Source organism: Canis lupus, chromosome 7 (genome assembly GCF_003254725.2).
Source record: "Canis lupus dingo isolate Sandy chromosome 7, ASM325472v2, whole genome shotgun sequence".
NCBI classification, from domain to species: domain Eukaryota; kingdom Metazoa; phylum Chordata; class Mammalia; order Carnivora; family Canidae; genus Canis; species Canis lupus.
The window spans coordinates 66,945,245-66,965,062 of NC_064249.1; the positions used below are offsets into that span (position 1 = coordinate 66,945,245).

Consider the following 19,818-nt stretch of genomic DNA (forward strand, 5'->3'; position numbering starts at 1 on the left):
ACTCCTATAAATTGGAAGAGTCGTAGGGGAGCACTGATGAACATTGATAATAGAAAAGGAAAAGAAAGGGTTTTTTCTTCCTGGCTGTGCATTCATTCTTTCAAGAGCCATTTAGGAAGAAAAACGTTTCCTTCTTCGCTCAGCATGTAGCAAATCAGGTGCCTGAAGACCTCATCATAGTTCACTATATCTCTCCTCCCAAAAGAGCAGCATGGTTGTGAGTAGGTGAACAGAAGCCTGGTGTATAAATAGCTAAATGTACAGAGAAGTACATGAGGCATCATGTGTGATACTTGTTTGATTTTGTTCAGTGTGTTATTAAGAAGGACCCTGGTTCCTAAAGAACATTAAAACATTTTCAGAGCTCAAGCCTGATTCCTGTCTTACTCCTTGGCAATGGTGTGACCCAGGAAACCATGTCACCTCTTTGAGACCTTCCCCTCTTCTGTCCATGGGGAGAGTTGCAAGGCCTGCTTCACAGGGCTCTTGGGAGGTGGCGTGCAACTGGCTGCCTCTAGCACTTCTCTAGTGCCTGGTGATGACAGCCCTGCAAGGTAAGGGCTGGGAGAGCAACAACCTTGGCTCTGGGAGCTTGCACTCTTCCCTTCTCGTGGTGGCATCAGACGTTTAAATTGCTTCTAGGCACGGACCTTAACTGACACTTAAACAGGAAAAGGATGAAAAAGACTTGGTTTAATCTATGAAATGTCTTGAGCCTGAAGACATACTGGAGTCCAGCGCTTATCTGGCATCACAGAGCCCAGGTGACGGTGGGTCCTGCCAACCTGACCAGGCCCCATGGACAGGACAGTAGGGCATAAAGGTGCTGACAAGATGGTCATTTTTGGCGGCAGAGATGGGGGATGGTATGAATGGTGACCAGGGGTAAGACAACATAGTCCACACAGCTGCAGGTGTGAAAGTCAAACTCTGTCTTTATTCTTTTATCATTTTATTTGGGATAGGTAGCAGCACTGCCTGGGGAGCTCCTTGGAAGGGGAGGAGGGGGAATTCTGCTGGATGGAAATCTTGCCTTGGAGCATCAATTTTATCTAAGGCCTATTTTCAGCACATTCCATGTTAGAGTTTTCAATGGCAAGTCAAGAGTAGGAGGAGGATGGGCTCAGAGGAAAGGTTCTTTGCCAACAGTTCAACGTAGTAGCCAAAAGCTTACTCTTGCATTTCATCCTGCCTGTGCCTTGGAGTTGTTTTTTGGAACCTGAATTAAGGAAATATAAACTTTCCAGGTAGCATATAGCTGTCCCTACCTTTCTCGCATCTCTGCCATTGGTTGGTATGACGCCATACTGTCCTGACGGTCACTAGCAGCTCGACTACGGGTCTGATACCAAGCACATTCATACCTCAGCCATAAAACAGGGTTTTCTAAACGCTCTCTTTTCCAACAGATACCTCTCCACCACCCCTAACTCCACCAAAATGAAGTAGAAGCACATCCTGAGTTGACCACTTCCTCTGGGCCCGGCCAGGCACACACAGCAAGAACGTTGGCTGGTGATGAGCTCGATATGCCGCCCACTTGACTGAGCCATGTATATACTCAGGCTTGACCTACCCTGGCAAACCCTGCAAGGATATTTGTAGACATTTCAAGTGATTGACTCCTCTGAGGAAATGCTACATTAAAAAATATATATATATCCACACATATATTTAATTATTCTTTTAAAACCACAACTGAAAAAAATTCTTTGCCATTGGGTAGAATTAAATCTGACAAGAAACCCTAGGAGTTTTTTTATTAGTACCATTATTGTTTTCTTTGGCTCCATGTATTATATTGGTAAAATGACAAAAAAAAAAAAAGGAAGAAAAGGAAAAAATTGTAAAAAGGCAAATATTTTGTACAAAAATACAAAGTTTTAAAAGCTCTTTAAGTATATTTCATATTATTACTAAGTTGACCTATATATCTGTATGTCTGCATATTTTTCTTACATTTGGGATTTTAGAAATGTAAGGTACTGTTTACACAGTACAGTTTAAGTTCTTCCTAGAACTCAACAACCAATGATAGCCTTTTTTCTGATTGGAGCAATCCATACTTTGGAAGATGTGATTTGCATAATTGTGCAGTTACTGGTTGAGAAAAATATATGTGATTCAGTCCATTTGCATACTGAAAATCAATATGTCATATACTGGGGGAACATTTTAGTCCTGAAGTCCTTGAGTAACGAAGGATGGTAAAGATAACCAGATGTCAATTTTTTCAGTAATTGGTTTTCAGTGCTTTTTTTCCAATCTGGAGGAGGTGATACAATCAGAAAGAAGTATCCTTTTTTGCCTTTGAGAACCATCCAGAAATTTGCTCGTTTTTACATCACAGTCCATTATAATGCAGATGATAGTACTAAAAGAGAGGGAAAACAATGGGCATTAGTTTTTCTTAAAGAATAATGTAATGTATAATTCAAAAAAGGAACATGTATTTTTTTATAGGAAAGATTCCAAAATACATCATTCAATTATTTTTTCAAAGAAATGCCTATAAGTTCCTATTCAGATTGACTAAAGGTAAATTTCTTTTTGAAGAAGCCTATTCTGGGCTCAACTCAGATCTCAAATGGCCAAACAAGGCAAACCAAATGACAAGTCTGGGTCACTTCACAACCTCTAGAAGAAAAAAGTAATTTCTTCCTTTTTTAAAAATTGAGATATAACTGACATAAACATTAGTTTCAGGTGTACAATATGCCTTGATATTTGTATATATTGTGAAATGATCACGACAGTAAGTGTATTTAACATCTGTTATCATAAGTAGTTAGAAAAAATTTTTTTCTTATAACTTTTTAAAGTTTCTATTTTAATTCCAGCTAGTTAACAGTGTTATATTAGTTTCAGGTGTACACTACAGTGATTCGACACTTCCATACATCACCTGGTGCTCATCAGGACAAGTGCTCTCCTTAACCCCCTTCACCTATGCCCCCCCTCCCCTCTGGTAACTATCAGTTTGTTCTCTATAGTTTAAGAGTCCATTCCTTGCTTTGTCTCTCTTTTTCCATTTGTTCATTTGTTTTGTTTCGTAAATTCCACATGAGTGTGGAATAATCATATTTGTCAATAATTGTATTTGTCTTTCTCTCACTTATTTTGCTTAGCATTATACCCTCCAGCTCCATCCATGATACTGCAAATGCAAGATTTCATTCTTTTTATGGCTGAATAGTATTCGTGTGTGTGTGTGTGTGTGTGTGTGTGTGTGTGTGTGTGTGTGTATCACATCTTCTTTATCCATTCATCTATCAGTGGAGGCTTGGGCTACCTTTTTTTATGGTTTCCTTTGCTGTGTAGAAGCTTCTAAGTTTGATGTAGTCCCATTTGTTTATTTTTGCCTTTGCTGCCTTTGCTTTTGGTGTCAGATTAAAAAAATCATCACCAAGACTGATGCCAAGGAGTTTACTGCCTATGTATTCTTTGAGGGGTTTTGTGGTTTTAAGTCTTGAATTAAGTCTTTAATACATTTTGTGTTAATTTTTTTAAAGATTTTATTTATTTATTCATGAGAAACCCAGAGAGAGAGAGAGAGAGAGGCAGAGACACAGGCAGAGGGAGAAGCAGGCTCCACGCAGGAAGCCTGACGTGGGACTTGATCCTGGGTCTCCAGGATCACGCCCTGGGCCAAAGGCAGACACTAAACCGCTGAGCCACCCAGGCTGCCCAATTTTGAGTTAATTTTTGTGTATGATGTACACTTCATTCTTTCACATATGGCTGTCTGGTCTGCCTAACACTATTGATTGAAGATACAGTCCTTTTGCTGCTGTATATTCTCGGCTCCTTTGTCAGTTAATGGACCACATATGTGTGGGTTTATTTCTGGGCTCTCTATTCTGTTCCATTGATCTATTTGTTTTTATGCCAATACCATACTGTATTCATTACTATGCTTCTGCAATATGTTTGAAATCACAGAGCAAAATGCTTCTAGCTTTTTTATTCTTTCTCATGATTGCTTTGGCTCTTTGGGGTCTTTGTGGTTCCACACAAATCTTAGGATTCTATTTCTGTGAAAGATCCCTATGGAATTTTGATAGGGACAGGACTGAATTGCTTTGGATAGCATAGACATTTTAACAATATCTTTCCAGTCCATGGGCATGGAATATCTTTGCATTTATTTATGTCATCTTCATTTTCTTTCAGCAGGGTCTCATAGTTTTCAGTCTCATAATCTTTCACCTCCTTGGTTAATTATTAGGTATTCTCTTTGATGCCACTGTAAGTCAAGATGTTTTCTTAATTTTTCTTATTCATTATTAGTATATAGAAATGTAACAGATTTTGGTATACTGGTTTTGTATCCTGTAACTTTGCTGGATTCATTTATTAGTTCTAATAGTTTGGTTTTGTGTTTGTGTGTGTGTGTGTGTGTGTGTGTGTAGTCTAGGATTTTCTATATATAAAATCATGTCATTTGCAAATAGTGACAGTTTTACTTCTTCCTTTCTAATCTGGATGCCTTTCATTTCTCCCTCCCACCCACCTCCACCCCTAATTTCTCAGGCTAGGACTTCTAATACCACATTGAATAAAAGTGGCAAGAATGGCCATATCCTTTTCTTGTGCCTGATCTTAGAGAAAAAGCTTTCAGCTTTTCACCACTGATTATGATGTTAGCTATGGGCTTGTCACATATGACCTTTATTATGCTGAGGAATCTATATCCACTATGTTGAGAGTTATTTTATTACAAATGGAGGTTGAATTTTGTCAAATGCTTTTCTCCATCTATTGAGATATATTATTTTTGTTTTTCATTTTGTTAATGTATCCCATTAGTTGATGTGTGGATATTGAACCATCCTTGCCTCCCTGAAATAAATTCCACTTGATCATGGTGTATGATTCTTTTAATATACTATTGAATTCAGTTTGCTAATATTTTTTTTTAGGATTTTTGCATTTATGTTCACCAGGGCTGTTGGTCTGTAATTTTCTTGTAGTGTATCTGTCTGGTTTTTGGTATCAAGATCATGCTGGCTTTGTAAAATGAGCTTAGAAGCATTCTCTCTTCTTCAATTTTTTTTTTGAAAAGTTGAGAAGGTTAATATTAATTCTTTGCATGCTTGGTAGAATTCACCAGTGAAGCCATCTGGTCCTGGACTTCTGTTGGGAGGTTTTTAATTACTGATTCAGTCTCCTTACTAATAATTTGTCTCTTCACATATTCTATTTTCTTTGTTATTCAGTCTTGGTAGGTTTATATTTCTAGAAATTTATCCATTTCTCCTAGCTTGTCAAATTTGTTGTCAATAATTGTTCATGGTAGTCTCTTATGATTCTTATATTTCCATGGTATCAGTTGTAATATCTCTACTTTCATTTCTGATTTTACTTGAGTCTGCCTTCTTTTTTTCCTGGTGAGTCTAGCTATAGTTTTGTTGATTTCGTTTACCCTTTTATAGAACCAGCTCTTCTTTTCATTGGGCTTTTGTATTGTCCTCTTAGTCTGCATTGCATGCCTTTGTTCTTTTTATTATTTCCTACCTTCTACTAACTCTGGACTTCATTTTCTAGTTCCTTGAGATGTAAACTTTGGTTGTTTATCTGAGTTTTTCTTGCTTATGGAGGTGGGCATTTATTGCCATGAACTTTTAGAATTGCTTTTGTTGCATTCTGTAAGTTTTGGTATGCTGTTTTTCCATTTTCATTTGTCTCAAGGAATTTTTTGATCTCTTTTTTCTTTGGTCCACTGCTTGTTTAATAGCATGTCATTTAATCTTCACATATTAGTGAGTTTTCCAGTTTTCTTCTTGTAATTGATTTCTAACTTTATATCATTGTGGTCAGAAAAGATGTTTGATATGATTTCAGTCTCCTTAAATTTATTGAAACTTGTTTTGTGGCCTAATATATAATCTATCCTGGAGAATGATCATGTACAATTGAGAAGAATGTGTATTGTTGATTTTTTAAAAAGATTTTATTTATTCATGAGAGACAAAGAGAGAGAGGCAGAGACATAGGCAGAGGGAGAAGCAAACTCCCTGTGGGGAGCCCAATACAGGACTTGATTCTAGGACCCCGGGATCACGACCTGAGCCAAAGGCAGATGCTCAACCACTAAGCCACCCATGTGTCCCTATTCTGTTGATTTTTGGTGGAGTGTTTGGTATATGTCTGTTAAGTCCATCTGGTCTAATACTTTGTTTAAGGCTGATATTTCCTCATTGATTTTCTGTTTGGATGATCTATACACTGATGTAAGTGGGGTATTAAAGTCTGGTTTTTGGTATCTATTGCTATTGTGTTGCTATTAGGTCTCTTAATATTTGTTTCATATATCTAGGTGCTCTATAAATATTTACAAATGTTATATCCTCCTATTGGACTGACCCCTTTATTATGTCATGCCCTTCTTTGTCTCTTATACGGTCTTTGTTTAAAGCCTATTTTGTCTGATATAAATATAGCTATCCCATATTCTGGTTTTTGTTTTTCCATCTCTTCACTTTCAGCCTGTATCTTTATGTCTGAAGTAAGTGTCTTGTTGGCAGCATACACATGAATCTTGTTTTCTTATCCATTCAGCTACTCCGTATCTTTTGATAGGAGAATTTAATTCATTTAAAGCAATTGTTGATAGGCATATATTTACTGTCATTTAAAAAATTGCTTTTTTGCTTGTTTTATAGTTCCTCTCTATTCCTTTCTTCTTCCCTTGCTCTCTTCTTTTGTGAGTTGATGACCTTCTTTAGTGGTATGCTTAGATTTTCTTTTGTGTATCAACTATAGGTTTTGCTTTATTGTTACCATGAAACTTACATATAACTCCTTATATTTATAACCATCTATTTTAACTTGATAACAACTTAAGTTTGCATTCTAAAGCTCTACATTTTTACTCCCACTTCCCACATTTTGTTTTTGATTTCACATTTCTTTTTATCTTGTGTTTCCTTTATTATATAGTTATTTTTACTACTTTTGTCTTTTAACCTTCACCAGCTTTATAAGGAATTAATCTACCATCTTTACTATTTACCTTTACCAGTAAGATTTATACTTTTGTATGTTTTCTTGTTACTAATTAGCACTCTTTTTTAGCTTACGGAAGTCTCTTTAACATTTCTTGTAAGGCTGGTTTAGTGGTGATGAACTCCTTTAAGCTTTTGATTATCTGGGAAATTATCTCTCTCCAATTCTGAATAAGGCTTATGGGGTTTCCCTTGCAAATAACTTTTCATTTCTGTTGTTGCTTTTATTTTTTTTTCACATATTTACTACTTAAATTCTAGTAAGTTAACATGTATGGTAAAACTGGTTTCAGGTGTAGAATTTAGTGATTCATCACCTACATATAACACCACCCAGTGCTCATCACAAGTGCCCCCTCTCAATACCCATCATCCACTTAGTCCATAAATTCTCATAACAATTAAAAAGTAATGTGTCTTGGTACAGATATCCTTGGGTTCATCTTATAAGGGGCTCTATGTGCTTCTTGGACTTGGATGTCTGTTTCCTTCCTTAGATTAGGGAAGTTTTCAGGTAAGTGTTCTGCCGTTTTCTCTTTTCCTTCTGGGATCCCTATAATGTGCATAATATCATGCTGGATGATGGCACAAAGGTCCCTTTAACCTCCTCTCACTTTTTATTCTTTTTCCTTCTTGCTCTTCAGCTTGGCTGCTTTCTTTCCATTACCCTGTCTTCCAGATTGCTGATCTGTACTTGTGCATCCATCCTCTGATCTGCTATTGATTCCCTCTAGTGTATTCTTTGTTACTGAATTCTTTAGGTCCAATTGCTTCTTTTTATATTTTCTATTTCTTTATTGAAGTTCTCACAGAGTTCGTCCACTGTTTTCTCAAGTGCAGAGACTACCATTACTTTGAATTCTTTATCAGTCATATTGTTTATGTCCATTCATTTAGCTCTTTGTGATTTTATCTTGTTCTTTTATTTGGGCCATATCCCTCTGGCTCCTCATTCTAACTATATTTGTTTCTATGTATTAGGAAGGGAAGATTCATTTCTTGATCTTGAAAGTAGTGGCCTTGTGTAGACGTCCTATGGTGTGCTACAGTGCAATCCACCACTACCACCACAACCCTGCCCCCGGTCACCAGAACCTGGCGCTCCAGGGGTGCCCTCCTATTGTGGCTGAGCTGTGACTGCTTTCAACACAGCCAGCTACAATGACCTACTTTGCCTGCTGTGGGTGCGCTGAGCAGAGTTTGCTCCCTGTGCTGTTGAGAGGCCTGTCAGCAGCCACCATGAGTTCACTAATAGGTAGGACCAGAAGTCAGGCTAGTTGTCCACCATGAGCCTTTCTTCCACAGCTGCAGGTGCCCCAAAAGGCAGGCCTTGATCCCTGTGCAGCCAGCTAAGAAGCCCAGTTGTAGGAACTGCAGGTACACTGGTGTGTGGAGTTATCTCCTCACCTCCTCAGGACAGGAGTCACTTTGGAGTAGTACTGTCCTGGCCAGGGCTGCCAGATGTGGCAGGGTAGGAGCTGCTTTGGAGGAATGCTTGTGGAGATGTGTGAGTGGGTTGTGTGTGTGTGTGTGTGTGTGTGTGTGTGCGAATGCCAGGGTAGAGGATGTAAGGTAGATGGAGAGTGTTAGCACTGGCTAACACAAGCCTTGGCTATCTAGGCTGGGAAAAAGAGAAATAGTGCCCACCAGCACTTTTGTTCTTAGAGAAATCTTCTGATCCCTGCCCTTTTAGCACATGTTCTAAGATTAGTGAAAGGTTAGTCACTTTCAAACAGCGGCTTCTGTTGGGCAGAGTTATTATGGGCAGAGTTATTATGTATGCTGGCTCTTTAAGGGTGGGGACTCAGTTTCCTTTTTTTTTTTTTAATTTTTTTTTAAATTTATTTATGATAGTTACACAGAGAGAGAGAAAGAGAGAGAGAGGCAGAGACATAGGCAGAGGGAGAAGCAGGCTCCATGCACCGGGAGCCCGACGTGGGATTCGATCCCGGGTCTCCAGGATCGCGCCCTGGGCCAAAGGCAGGCGCTAAACCGCTGCGCCACCCAGGGATCCCAACCGCTGCGCCACCCAGGGATCCCGGGACTCAGTTTCCTATTGCTCTCCAGCTCTCCCGGAGTTTAAGTCCCACTCATTTTCAAAGCCAGATGTTATGAAGACTCGTCTTCCCATCTTCCTGGTGAAGGTCCTGGTGCCGCAGGTGCCGGGTGTGGAGTCTGATCCTCTCGCCCGCCTCACCATGCTGGTGATGTCCCTCCCATTTTCGGTTCGTCACGGTGACGGTGGGGGGTTGGCTTCCAACCACACCTCTGGCCCTCCTACCTTTTATGATGTGGCCTCCTCTCTCTGATTAGCTGGGGAAGGTCTGTTCTGCCAGTTTTCGGAGTTCATAGCATAGAAGTAGCTGCTACCTTGGTGTGTCCTTGTGACAAGGTGAACTTAGGATCCTCCTATTCCATCATCTTCCCCGGTCTCCCAGGGAGCATCTTTATGACCATTATTGTGAGTGCTTTATCAGTTAAGCTACTTATTTCCATTTCATGAAGAGGGTTTTTTTAAATCCCCCCTGCAGTTTTATCTTGCTCTTTTGTTTGGAACATTTTCCTCTGTTTCTTCATTTTGCTTGACTCTTTGTGTTGGTTTTTATGCATTAAATGGAACAACCACCTTTCTCAGTCTTGAAGGAGTGGCCTCAGATAGGAGAGGAGCATTTTTTTTTTTTTTTTTTTTTTTTTTTTTTTAGGAGAGGAGCATTATCGCTCAACCCCACTCTGGCTCCTGGTTGTCCCTCAAACATTCCAATTGTTTAACCAGCCTATTTTATTTTTAATAGCTCCCCACAGTTGAGTGTGTGCCAGGACCTGGCAGTGTCCCAAGGGGGAAGATCCCCATCAGCACCTAGGTTCAGGCTGATTGGAGGTCACACCTTCAGGCAGCAGTGTTTAAAGTCTGCAAATCTATCCAGTCCCATGAGACCACAAGTGTAAGCTCTGTAGCCACCAGAGTGGAAAATGTCTAAACAAGAAATCACAGCTTCCGATTCAAGATGGAATGTCCCACAAACACACCAAGTGGGACAGCTGTCTCTGAAAAACACTTAAAGCTTGGCTGAGCAGTTCCTACACATTAAGCAAACAAGAAACACACACACACACACACACACACGCGCACATCAAAGTGGGTAGGAGAGGCTGGGGCACAATCTTGCCATAAATCCCACCGCCTGGCACAGTGAGACCCCAATCAGGAAAACTCAAAACCCAGAGCTTCTCCCTGAGGAGTCAAAAGTTTAAACCCCACATCAGGCACTCCAACCTTTAAGACCTGCACCTGAGAGACAAGTCCCCAAAATATTGAGCTTTGAAAACCAAAGGGGCTTGTATCTATGAACCCACAAGGCTATATAGCAAACCCACCCCATGACCAGACTCAGAGGCAGCCGATTGCACCCAGATTTTACATGCAAGAAGCTCATTTGCTTATATTAAAGTGTAGGCACAGTGGGCAGGCACCTAACTTAACACACATCTCTGGCAGCCCACTGGAATACACACAGGGACAGAGACTGGCCGGCACCCTCTTTACTCTGACCCTCAACCTGGCTCCACAGCACCAGTATCTCCTAGAAAGGAGCTTTCATACATGTCTGGTACCTTGGCTTTTGCCCAAGGGTTTGCCTTTGATCGCCTGGCTCTAGATGCCAGGGAGACTTGGGTTCCTGGGTCCTGTGGGGCTGTAGCAATCAGAGAGACAGTTGTTGACAGACTACCACCCCTAGTGCACTGGGCAGACAGCAGGCTGGAAGATATCCTCAGTCCTTCTGTGAAAAAAGCCTATTTTCTAGGGGCACCTGGGTGGCTCAGTCAGTTAGGTGTCTGACTTGATTTCAGCTCAGGAGCCTGATGCAGGATTCAATTCCAAGACCTTAGGATCATGCCCTGGGCCAAAGGCAGACGCCCAACAGCTGAGCCACCCAGGCGTCCCTACCATCACCATTTTTATAAAGGCTTTATGAGACATAATTCACCCACTGAAAGTACACAATTTTGTGGCTTGTAGTATATTCACAAATTTGTACAATTTTGTAGTATCTAATTTTAGAACATTTCATCACACCCCAAAAGAAATCCATACTTATTAGGATTCACTCCCCATTTCCTCCTTCTCCCACCATAAATGTTTAAATCTAGTTCTGATGAAGAAAACTAAGATGTTCGGGCACCCAGGTGGCTCAGTTGTTTAAGCATCTACCTTAGGCTCAGGTCATGATCTTGGGGTCCTGGGATCGAGTCCCAAGTTGGGCTCTCTGCTCAGTGGGGAGTCTACTTCTCTCTCTCTCTCTCTCTCTCTCTCCTTCTGCCCCTCCCCACTGCTCGCTCACCCCCTCTCTCAAATAAATAAAATCTTAAAAAAAATAACCCAAAACAACTAACACACTCCATTCTGAAAACAGTCATGTATTAAGTGAAGCTTTAGATAAGTATCTTTTGAAATAAAAGATATATACATCCAAAAGCCTCTGGCTTACAAGGGGTATAGACTATCTCCCTCCATTATCTAGCACAGCACCTGGCCCATATCCAATGCTCAATAAATACATGTGGGATTAAATGGTTGGCCACCTAAATTGTCTGTGTACGGAGCTCTATATAAAAGATGTAACACTGGTACCAAATTTATTAACTGACAATATTACAAGATAATGACCTACAACAGTTCACTGAACATTTATTTTCTATAAGCCAGGCACATTTATTAACTTAGTTAAGCTCTCATGAAGACCCCACAAAGAGGATACTATTACTATTTCCCTGAGGTTAACAACCTGCCCCCCTAGTAAGGGGCAGCAACAGGATTGGAACCCAATTGCGGAGCTTGTGTTTAGAGACCTCATACTCCTCACATCTCAACCCTTCACAGCATATAAGCTCTGCAGGTCACCTGCAGGTCCCCTCTCCTCTTACCTGTCTCTCTGTCTTTTTCACAAATGAAGTTATTGACCTCTTCACACTGAAAGTCATTCCACTGTCCGGCATAAATCAGCCCCGCACAGTCTTCTCCAGGCCCGTGGCCATGACCCCAGTCATCTGGCTGTCCGGCTTTCCAATTTCTTTTAACAAAACAGAAATTGAGTGTTATTTGCAAGTCATGCAAACGTTTTCTTTACCCAAGAGCAGCAGAGAAATGTAAAACACAAAAGTGAAGCATGTCATTTGTCCTGGAATGAAAAGGCACTGTTTAAAAAGCTGTTCTTATTCAGAATAAAAAGCAGCTGTTTTGCAGAAGTAGTGTATAATGCAGCATCTCCCTGTAGGCTTGTTATCTTTGCCACAATGAAATCAACTCATTGAGATGCTCCATCACAATGCTGAGGGAGTAGATCCTTCTGGCAATACAGTTAGATGAGTAACTTTCCAGTGTGTACTGGAATGCTGACTTCTGGATATGTGTGTATATGTTTGTGTATGAATATATATGCACTCTGAGGACATAATGCACACTCACACACTCTCACTCTTACGAGAACCCAGAGGGGTGCTTACATGTTCTGATAACTTTCCTGTGACAATTCAAAGCGTCAGGCAGAGAAAGGGAGGGACAGCTGATATATGTTTACAAGAATTTGCAATTACCAACCCTGGGTTAAGGTAGTCTGCCTAAGTTGTAGATAGTTGGTTGCTTTAAAAAGAAAGTAATTTAATCTTACTGAAAATGACTCATACATTTCACTGCCTTTCTTGGGAGGGAAATTCTCAAAAACAAGTTTTCTTTAGGATGAGTTCACTTGGGACTTGTTCACTTGGATGCCACAGCTCAAAACACCACTTTGCCAGAGTTTGCTGTTCTTGATTCTATTTCTATGCAATAAATTAGATGTGCTTCCATGACTCAAAACTTGAAAACTGAACTTTTTCGAAGCAGGTTCTTGCATAGAAGCTTGTGGTTATTGCCTGAGAAGACAAGCTTGCCTCGTGTGGAGGGTCTGAAAAAAAAAAAGTGCAGCAGAAGGCTCTTCCCATAAACGATGACTCACTACCCTTTCAGCCATAGGGTGTCTTGGGGTCACCTGAGGATACAGTCCCTATTTTCCTACATCTTTTGACAGGAGTATCAATAAGACCAGAGGGCAAGGATGGGTAAAGTTACAGTAAAAGAGCGAGGAGACAAGGTAAAATTGACTCCCCCACATCAAATATACATCAAATATATATATATTTATATATGGATTTTTAAAAAGTGACCTCAAATCTAGTGACGAAGAGATAATTTAGATGAAACCATCAACTGAAGAGAGTAAAAATGGAATGATAAGAGGGAGCATTATAAATATTCATTTGCACATTCACTCAACAGACATCCACAGAACACCTACTATGTGCCAGGGATGATGCTACATGATGACGACATAGCAGTGCAGAGAGAAGAGAGGTCCAGCCTTCACAGGACTTATATAATAGGCAAGAAACAAGTGAACTAAAAATCTCAGACTGCCACAGTGATGCCAGAGAGAAATGAGGTTGGAAGGAAAAATAGTTGACTGTCACAGCTGTTTTTTGTGTGGATTTCCATTCACCTGGTGGGACCCCCTTCGGCAATGTCAGCAATGTCTGAGCAGCTTGAGCCTGCTGACATACACTTGGTTAATTTCTGCCAGCAGTGTGCGCGGGTTTGATTCCAGTTTGGTTTACAGCATTTGAGATCTGTGATTCCTGAATGTATAATGATGGGACATTTGATATGATTTATCTCTGTTCACTGGGAAGTTGTATAAATAGGACTTCGGATGGAAGACCTGCTTAGTATTTTTCCCCTTGCATTTCCTTCCAGTTAAGTAGATAAATGGGATTTATAGACCACAAGATAACTGACTGATATGAAAGGAGATAACCTTTATCACTATTCCCCATTATTTTTCCAAGTCACTGGAATTCTTTGCATGTGGTGTTCAGGGTTTTCCTGTGGGACTGGTGTGTAGGATGCCATCCTCTGGCTGCAAGTGAGTGACTAAGGGGACTGGTGTGGGGTGGATGGTAGAGAAGCCAGGTTGCAGGGGGCAATTTGTCTTGCAGTCTAAGCACCCAGTCTCAAAGCATCTCTTTGGAAAAGCCAAAATCACACGGAGTGATTTGTAGCAAATACCCTGTATCCTGCATGCTTGTGATAAAAACAGAACAGAGCATGTCAGATAAACAGAGTGTATATATTTTGGAGAAGAATTTCAGCTTAAATTGTGCCTTAACCTCCTTTACAAGTAGATTCTAGAAAGAAGATGGCTGAAGCCTATGCAGCAAATCCCATATTATAATAGACACATCACAGAAGTGGTTGGGTAGCAACACACATATGTGTTTGGGCAGCACACTCTACGTACGCCAGAGACCTTGGAAGCCCTGGGCCTCACGGCTGCTGTCAGCTGGAAGCACACAAGCACATCAGCCGGAGGGGTGGGAACCTCCCCACCATGGATATGGTTTCTCCTAAAGGAGGCAGAGCACAAACGCTCAATCTTGGGAATAGCCCCTTTCAACCTCACAACTTAGTACTTTCTCGTCAACCACAAGATTGACTGAGGCTTCATGGCCAAGAAACTTCTGCTGGTAAAAACCTGGCTTCAAAACAGGAAAATCTTTGTCATGAGAAGTGTTACTTTGCTGTAGAATTTTCTCCCGATAACAGGGTGTAGAGTTCTCTCTAGTGGCCCAAGCCAGTGCCACTCTGATAGAGACATGAAGCATAGACCAGAGTGAGTTTTTCGTGAACTGGATGACTCTGAAAGTTCCCTTCTGGTGTCCACCATTCTCTGGCTCTACAGTCTAAAAAACACAATATGTAATATGATACGGAGCAGTCTGCATGGACAGAGAGGTGACCCAGTGCAGAGATGGGAGTGTTACTCACGCCAGGATACTTCCACCAAATGTGTCCTGTGCAGGCAACCAAGAAGTGGACAAAAGAAACAATGGAGCTTCGAGTGTGTTTTGGGAAACCCTCTGCTGATCTAAGGTGGGCAATGCAAGCAGGGTGGGTAGGAACCGCCTTCCAAGACTCTCTTACAGTCGTGCTCTGAGCTGAGCCAGTGGGCAGCGTCTATGTCCAACTCCCCATCAGGTAGCCTCCATGAGCAATGATGGGCTCTGCCAAACAACAAATTGCATTTGTTCCATCGGGAGGAGAAAGTTCAGCTTTGATTTTCTCCTGGTTTCACTGATCCTCTCTTTCATTTGTTTTCTAGTTCATTGCTTTCAGGTCATTATTATTTCTTTCTTTCTACTTATTTTGGGATTAATTTGCTCCTCTTCCACCCACATAAAGTAGAAGCTTAGATCATGGATTTTCAACTTAAAAACTTTTTTTTTTTCAAACATAAGCACTTTAAAGGAGTCTAAACACTGTTTCAGCTGCGTCCCACAGATTTTGATATATTGTATTTTCATTTTCTTTGAAACATCTGCAGATTTCCTTTCCGATTTTTTCTTTGCTCCATGGGTTATTGAGAAGTGTGTCCTTTAACTCCCAAATATTTGGCAATTTTGCAGGTATCTTTTTGTTATCAATTCCTAATTTAATTTTGTTTTGGTCAGAGAACATTCTCTGTATAATCTCAGTTCTTTTTAAATTCATTGAGACTTGTTTGCTGGCCCCTTATATAGTTTAAATTGGGGAATGTACTTGAAAAGAGTGTATTTATAGCTGTTGAGTGAAATAGTCCATAAACATCAAGTAAGCCAAGTTAGTTGATAGTGTTTACCACATCCCTACTGATTTTTTTTAAATTTTTATTTATTTATGATAGTCACAGAGAGAGAAAGAGAGAGAGGCAGAGACATAGGCAGAGGGAGAAGCAGGCTCCATGCACTGGGAGCCCGATGTGGGATTCAATCCCGGGTCTCCAGGATCGCGCCCTGGGCCAAAGGCAGGCGCCAAACCGCTGCGCCACCCAGGGATCCCTGATTTTTTTTTCTTTAGTGTTCTATCAACTGCTGTGAGGAGAATGTTGAGATCTCCCTTGAAGCCCTGCTTTTTGCTGTGTCCACACTTAGGGTTGGTGTGTCTATCTTGACTGTGACATGATCTTGGAAATGAGACTTTAAAAATTTTTTTTAAACATGAGTCTCACTCATCTTGTTGCCCCTACACTCTAGAAAAGATCCTTCAGGCCAGCACAGAGGCTGTCTCACAATGGACTCTCCAGGATAATTCAGTGAATGCAGACACAGGACTGTGGGCTCCTGGATCCCAATCTCCAGTCTGGGATCTGACGCTGGCCAGGAAAGAGGTTTTCACAGATCTATGGTGGAATGAGAAAAATAAGGACAATTTGTGTGTGTGTGTGTGTGTGTGTAAGAAAGAATGTATGATGGCCAAATGTCTTCTTGGAAAGGACTGCAGACTTTGTTTTTTAATGTCATGATTTGTTGATAGGTGATCTTAAAAAAAAATACATCCTTAAGTGGCAAATAAAATCTTGGCAACATATTTTAGCACTTTAGTCTTCTTTCCTTTAGAATTGTATTGGTATGTGGACCCAAAGCATCTGGGAACCTGTCCTGGGCACTGTCCTGAGCCACTGCAGATTGTTTCTCCTTTTCCCCAGTTTCCAAAGATTTAATGAGTCAAGTCATATGTTTTATTAGAAATAAACCTTAGTTCGGGTCTGTATACGCCCCAAGGCTTTGGCATCCAGCATCCATTCCATGTTACCATTGCTATTAATCTGTTTTATCCAGCACTCTTTGTCAACTAGGTCTTAGCATAAAAATGGATGGGGTGGGGAAGCAAAAGGCAGGGAGAACCTTTTATCTCCTGTCTATTTCCACCTCAACAGTAACTACAGACACCTGAAACAATTTCAAAAGCGCTATGAGTATGAGGGTGTGCTGTGTGTGTGTGCGCGCAGGTGTGAAGGTGGGTGTGCTGGTGGGAGGGGGAAAGGTAAAAGGACAGTTAGGAAACTTGACTGATTCTTCTGCAGCCTGGGTAAGGCACAGGGAGGTTCCAGAGGAACACAGGAAGAAGGTGAAGGTGAGCCTGGGCAGGTGAAGTGTCTGGGAGACATACTGGTGAGAGACCTCTAACAGCCTGAAGCCCAGACCCATCCCAGGCCATGATGGAGAATGTTCTTCTTCACAGCCCTGGTGTGGGATCTGAGTCAGATAGTGTGTGTGGCATCTCTGTCAGGACCTAGTCAAGTACCTAAAGGCCAGGTGGTAGTATTCAGCAGTTCCTGACTAGTGTGAAGATAGTGATGGTTATGACAGTAACAGTGACAGTAATACTGATTCTAGTAGGTGACGTTTCTTGAGCACTTCCCACGGGCCACACACTGTCCTAAATGTTTTATATGTATAATCACATTTCATTTTCACGATACTGATGTAGGTCCTTCTGTACTACTCGTTGCTACATGAGGACATGAGATTTCACATGGATGAGTAACCGGCAGCTATGAATGCCACGTCAAACCCTGGAACCCGGACCTCACTGCACTGGCTCTTTTTCTAGTTTGAGCAGTGTTTATTATTATATGTCAAATTAAATTAGCCTTTCATTATTGAAGCCTCATAATACATCTGCCTAATTTATTCTTGGTTTTAAAACTTGAACCTTGGGACTTTTTAAGGATATGTGTTCCTTTGGGGGGAAAAGGAGAGGCACAGTGTGTGCTGTGGCGAGGGTGCACAAGCCAAGCTCTCAGGAGGATCCAAGGTGGCTGTGGCTACGGACAGAGTTCCCAGGAAGGTGTCTGGTGATCGAATCTTTCTCTGGGCCTAGGTACTGACACTCGTGCTCTCCTCTCAAATCACCAAATTCTTGCAAGAGCCCAGGAAAGAGGAGAAAATTTCCAGTTTGGGAAAGCTGGTGAAGACTGTAATGTTCCAGCTCGATCCATCCCATATGGGCCAACCACGCTTTTTTCTTGGAGGAAGGCTGCAGATTGCATTTCTTGGTGAGTCTAACCTAGACCTTTATTGCACTTAGGGCTGTGAGGAAAGTGAAGAGGCTGATGTTTTCTTTAAGCTTGCCTACCCTCAACACCCTTAAAAAAAAAGATTCTGGCACTCTTGTCTAAGACAAGATTTACATTTATCCTTTAATAACTTCTGCCTTCTGTCTGAGAACAGAAGAACAGCCTGGAAGGCTCTGAACACTGCCAACCCTCCCAACTGTTTTGAGTCTCTTAAGGTATATCTCTGCCATGCTGGGCGCTCTCCTGGGGCTGTCCGCCAAACCCCCGAATGCCAGGGTGTGGTATAGCTTCATCTCCCCAAGGACAGGTGCGGAGGATGCAGACAGGAAATGTGTTGGGCCAGGAGGCACATAGCCATTTGCCCTGGGGGCACTGTGAGGCTCGCCTTAGTAGCAGCAGACTTGAAACCTCATGTTCCATCTTGATGTTTGGTCACTGGTAGAGATGGCCTTATTCTAGTTTTGGCCTATACCCTCTAATCCTGCTGGTCAAATAGAAGATTTAAAAGCAGGGGTGCCTGGGTGGTTCAGTTGGTGAAGTGTCTGCCTTCAGCTCAGCTCATGATCTCAGGGTCCTGGGATTGACTCCCGCATCGGGCTCCCTACTCAGTGTGGAGTCTGTTCCTCTCCTGTTGCCCCTCTCCTTCAGCTCATCCTCTGTCTCTTGCATTCTCTCTCTCAAATAAATAAATAAAATCTTAAAAAAAAGTACAAACCAGCCTGTTTGTCTACCTGTGCCCAAGCACATGCACACAGAAGCTTCTTAAAAAAAAAGATTTATTTATTTTTTAGAGAGTATGCAAGTGAGCAGGGCAGGAGAGATAGAGGGAAAGAGAATCTCATGCAGACTCCCCGCTGCTTGCAGAGCTGGGCTTGGGGCTCCATCTTTCCACCCTAAGATCATGGCCTGAGCTGAAATCAAGAGTCTGAGGCTTAACTGACTGAGCTACCCAGGAACCCCCACAGAACTCTGACTGGCTTCTCCACCACCTCTGGCCCCTGCTCCCCTTCCTTGACTGCTCCAGGCCCTTACTCAATACCTCCGACACTGTCTTAGCCCTGAAACACTTCACTGTCTCCTCCCCGGGTGTCATGACCACCAAGCCTGCTTGAGCCTCTGCAGGGTCTGCTTCCTCTTCTCCAGCAAAGGGAAGGGTGATTCTTCGGGGGTGAGTTTTCATAAATTCTGTGCCATGTGGTGCAGTTTGCTGCATATATTTGCATCCATTGGAGGCAAAGCAGAAGTTGGAAGATGTGAAAGTCAAATTGATACAGTTCGGCCATCTTCTGACCCTTCGGTAGTATTAAGGAAGGAGCGGACATGACAGCCCTGGAGTTGACTTTGGGGCTCAGAAGCTTCCATGAGCCTGGGAGCCTGAGCAGGTCTCATACAAGGCTTCCATTCTGTGTTGCTGCCTTTATGGGACTCAGGTCACACCAGACTTACAAGGGCTTTTCAAACACTTAGGAGATGATTATCCCACACAAACCTTTGTTCCTGATTTCTGTCATAAGCTTGTAGTTCATAATCACACTTTGGCCAGAAGCCCAGCTGGGGTCAGGGCCACTGATGGGGTTTCCCAAAGGAAGCTGTGAGCCCTCATCAGAAACACGGCTGGAGCAAGCTCTGATCCTGCCTGAAGGAGTCTTACCCTTCACAGCAGTGTTTAAAGAGAACACCTCACCTCAAGTACCATACTGTGAGATTTTATGAGACTTTGATTTTTTTCCATAGAAATGAAAAAATTCACTTCATGAAAAGGAGAAAAAAAACCCTATTTTATAGCATATTGATTCTCTACCACACATGGAAATATACAATGGATACCAGAAGCCTCAGTGTGAGGGGCATTTGGACATAAGGTGGTTAAGGAAGAGATTGCA

At 41.8% G+C, this 19,818-nt stretch overlaps 1 protein-coding gene and 1 long non-coding RNA gene across 2 annotated transcripts in view; one reads left to right on the top strand and one right to left on the bottom strand.

The window, feature by feature from the left end:
• The window catches only part of LOC112647987 (uncharacterized), a 75,883-nt gene that overhangs the window by 54,481 nt on the left and 1,584 nt on the right, over positions 1-19,818 (top strand). The window contains exon 2 of the long non-coding RNA XR_003128633.3: positions 17,740-17,914. This is a non-coding gene — a long non-coding RNA (uncharacterized LOC112647987). The remainder of the gene's footprint in view (positions 1-17,739; positions 17,915-19,818) is intronic.
• The window catches only part of COLEC12 (collectin subfamily member 12), a 180,866-nt gene continuing 161,965 nt past the window's right edge, over positions 918-19,818 (bottom strand). Inside the window, exons 9-10 of the mRNA XM_025429360.3 lie at positions 11,931-12,076; positions 918-2,374 (exon numbers count right to left, since the gene is read on the bottom strand). Of these exons, the coding sequence (XP_025285145.1) occupies positions 2,355-2,374; positions 11,931-12,076 (166 nt within the window). The 3' untranslated portion in view covers positions 918-2,354. The remainder of the gene's footprint in view (positions 2,375-11,930; positions 12,077-19,818) is intronic.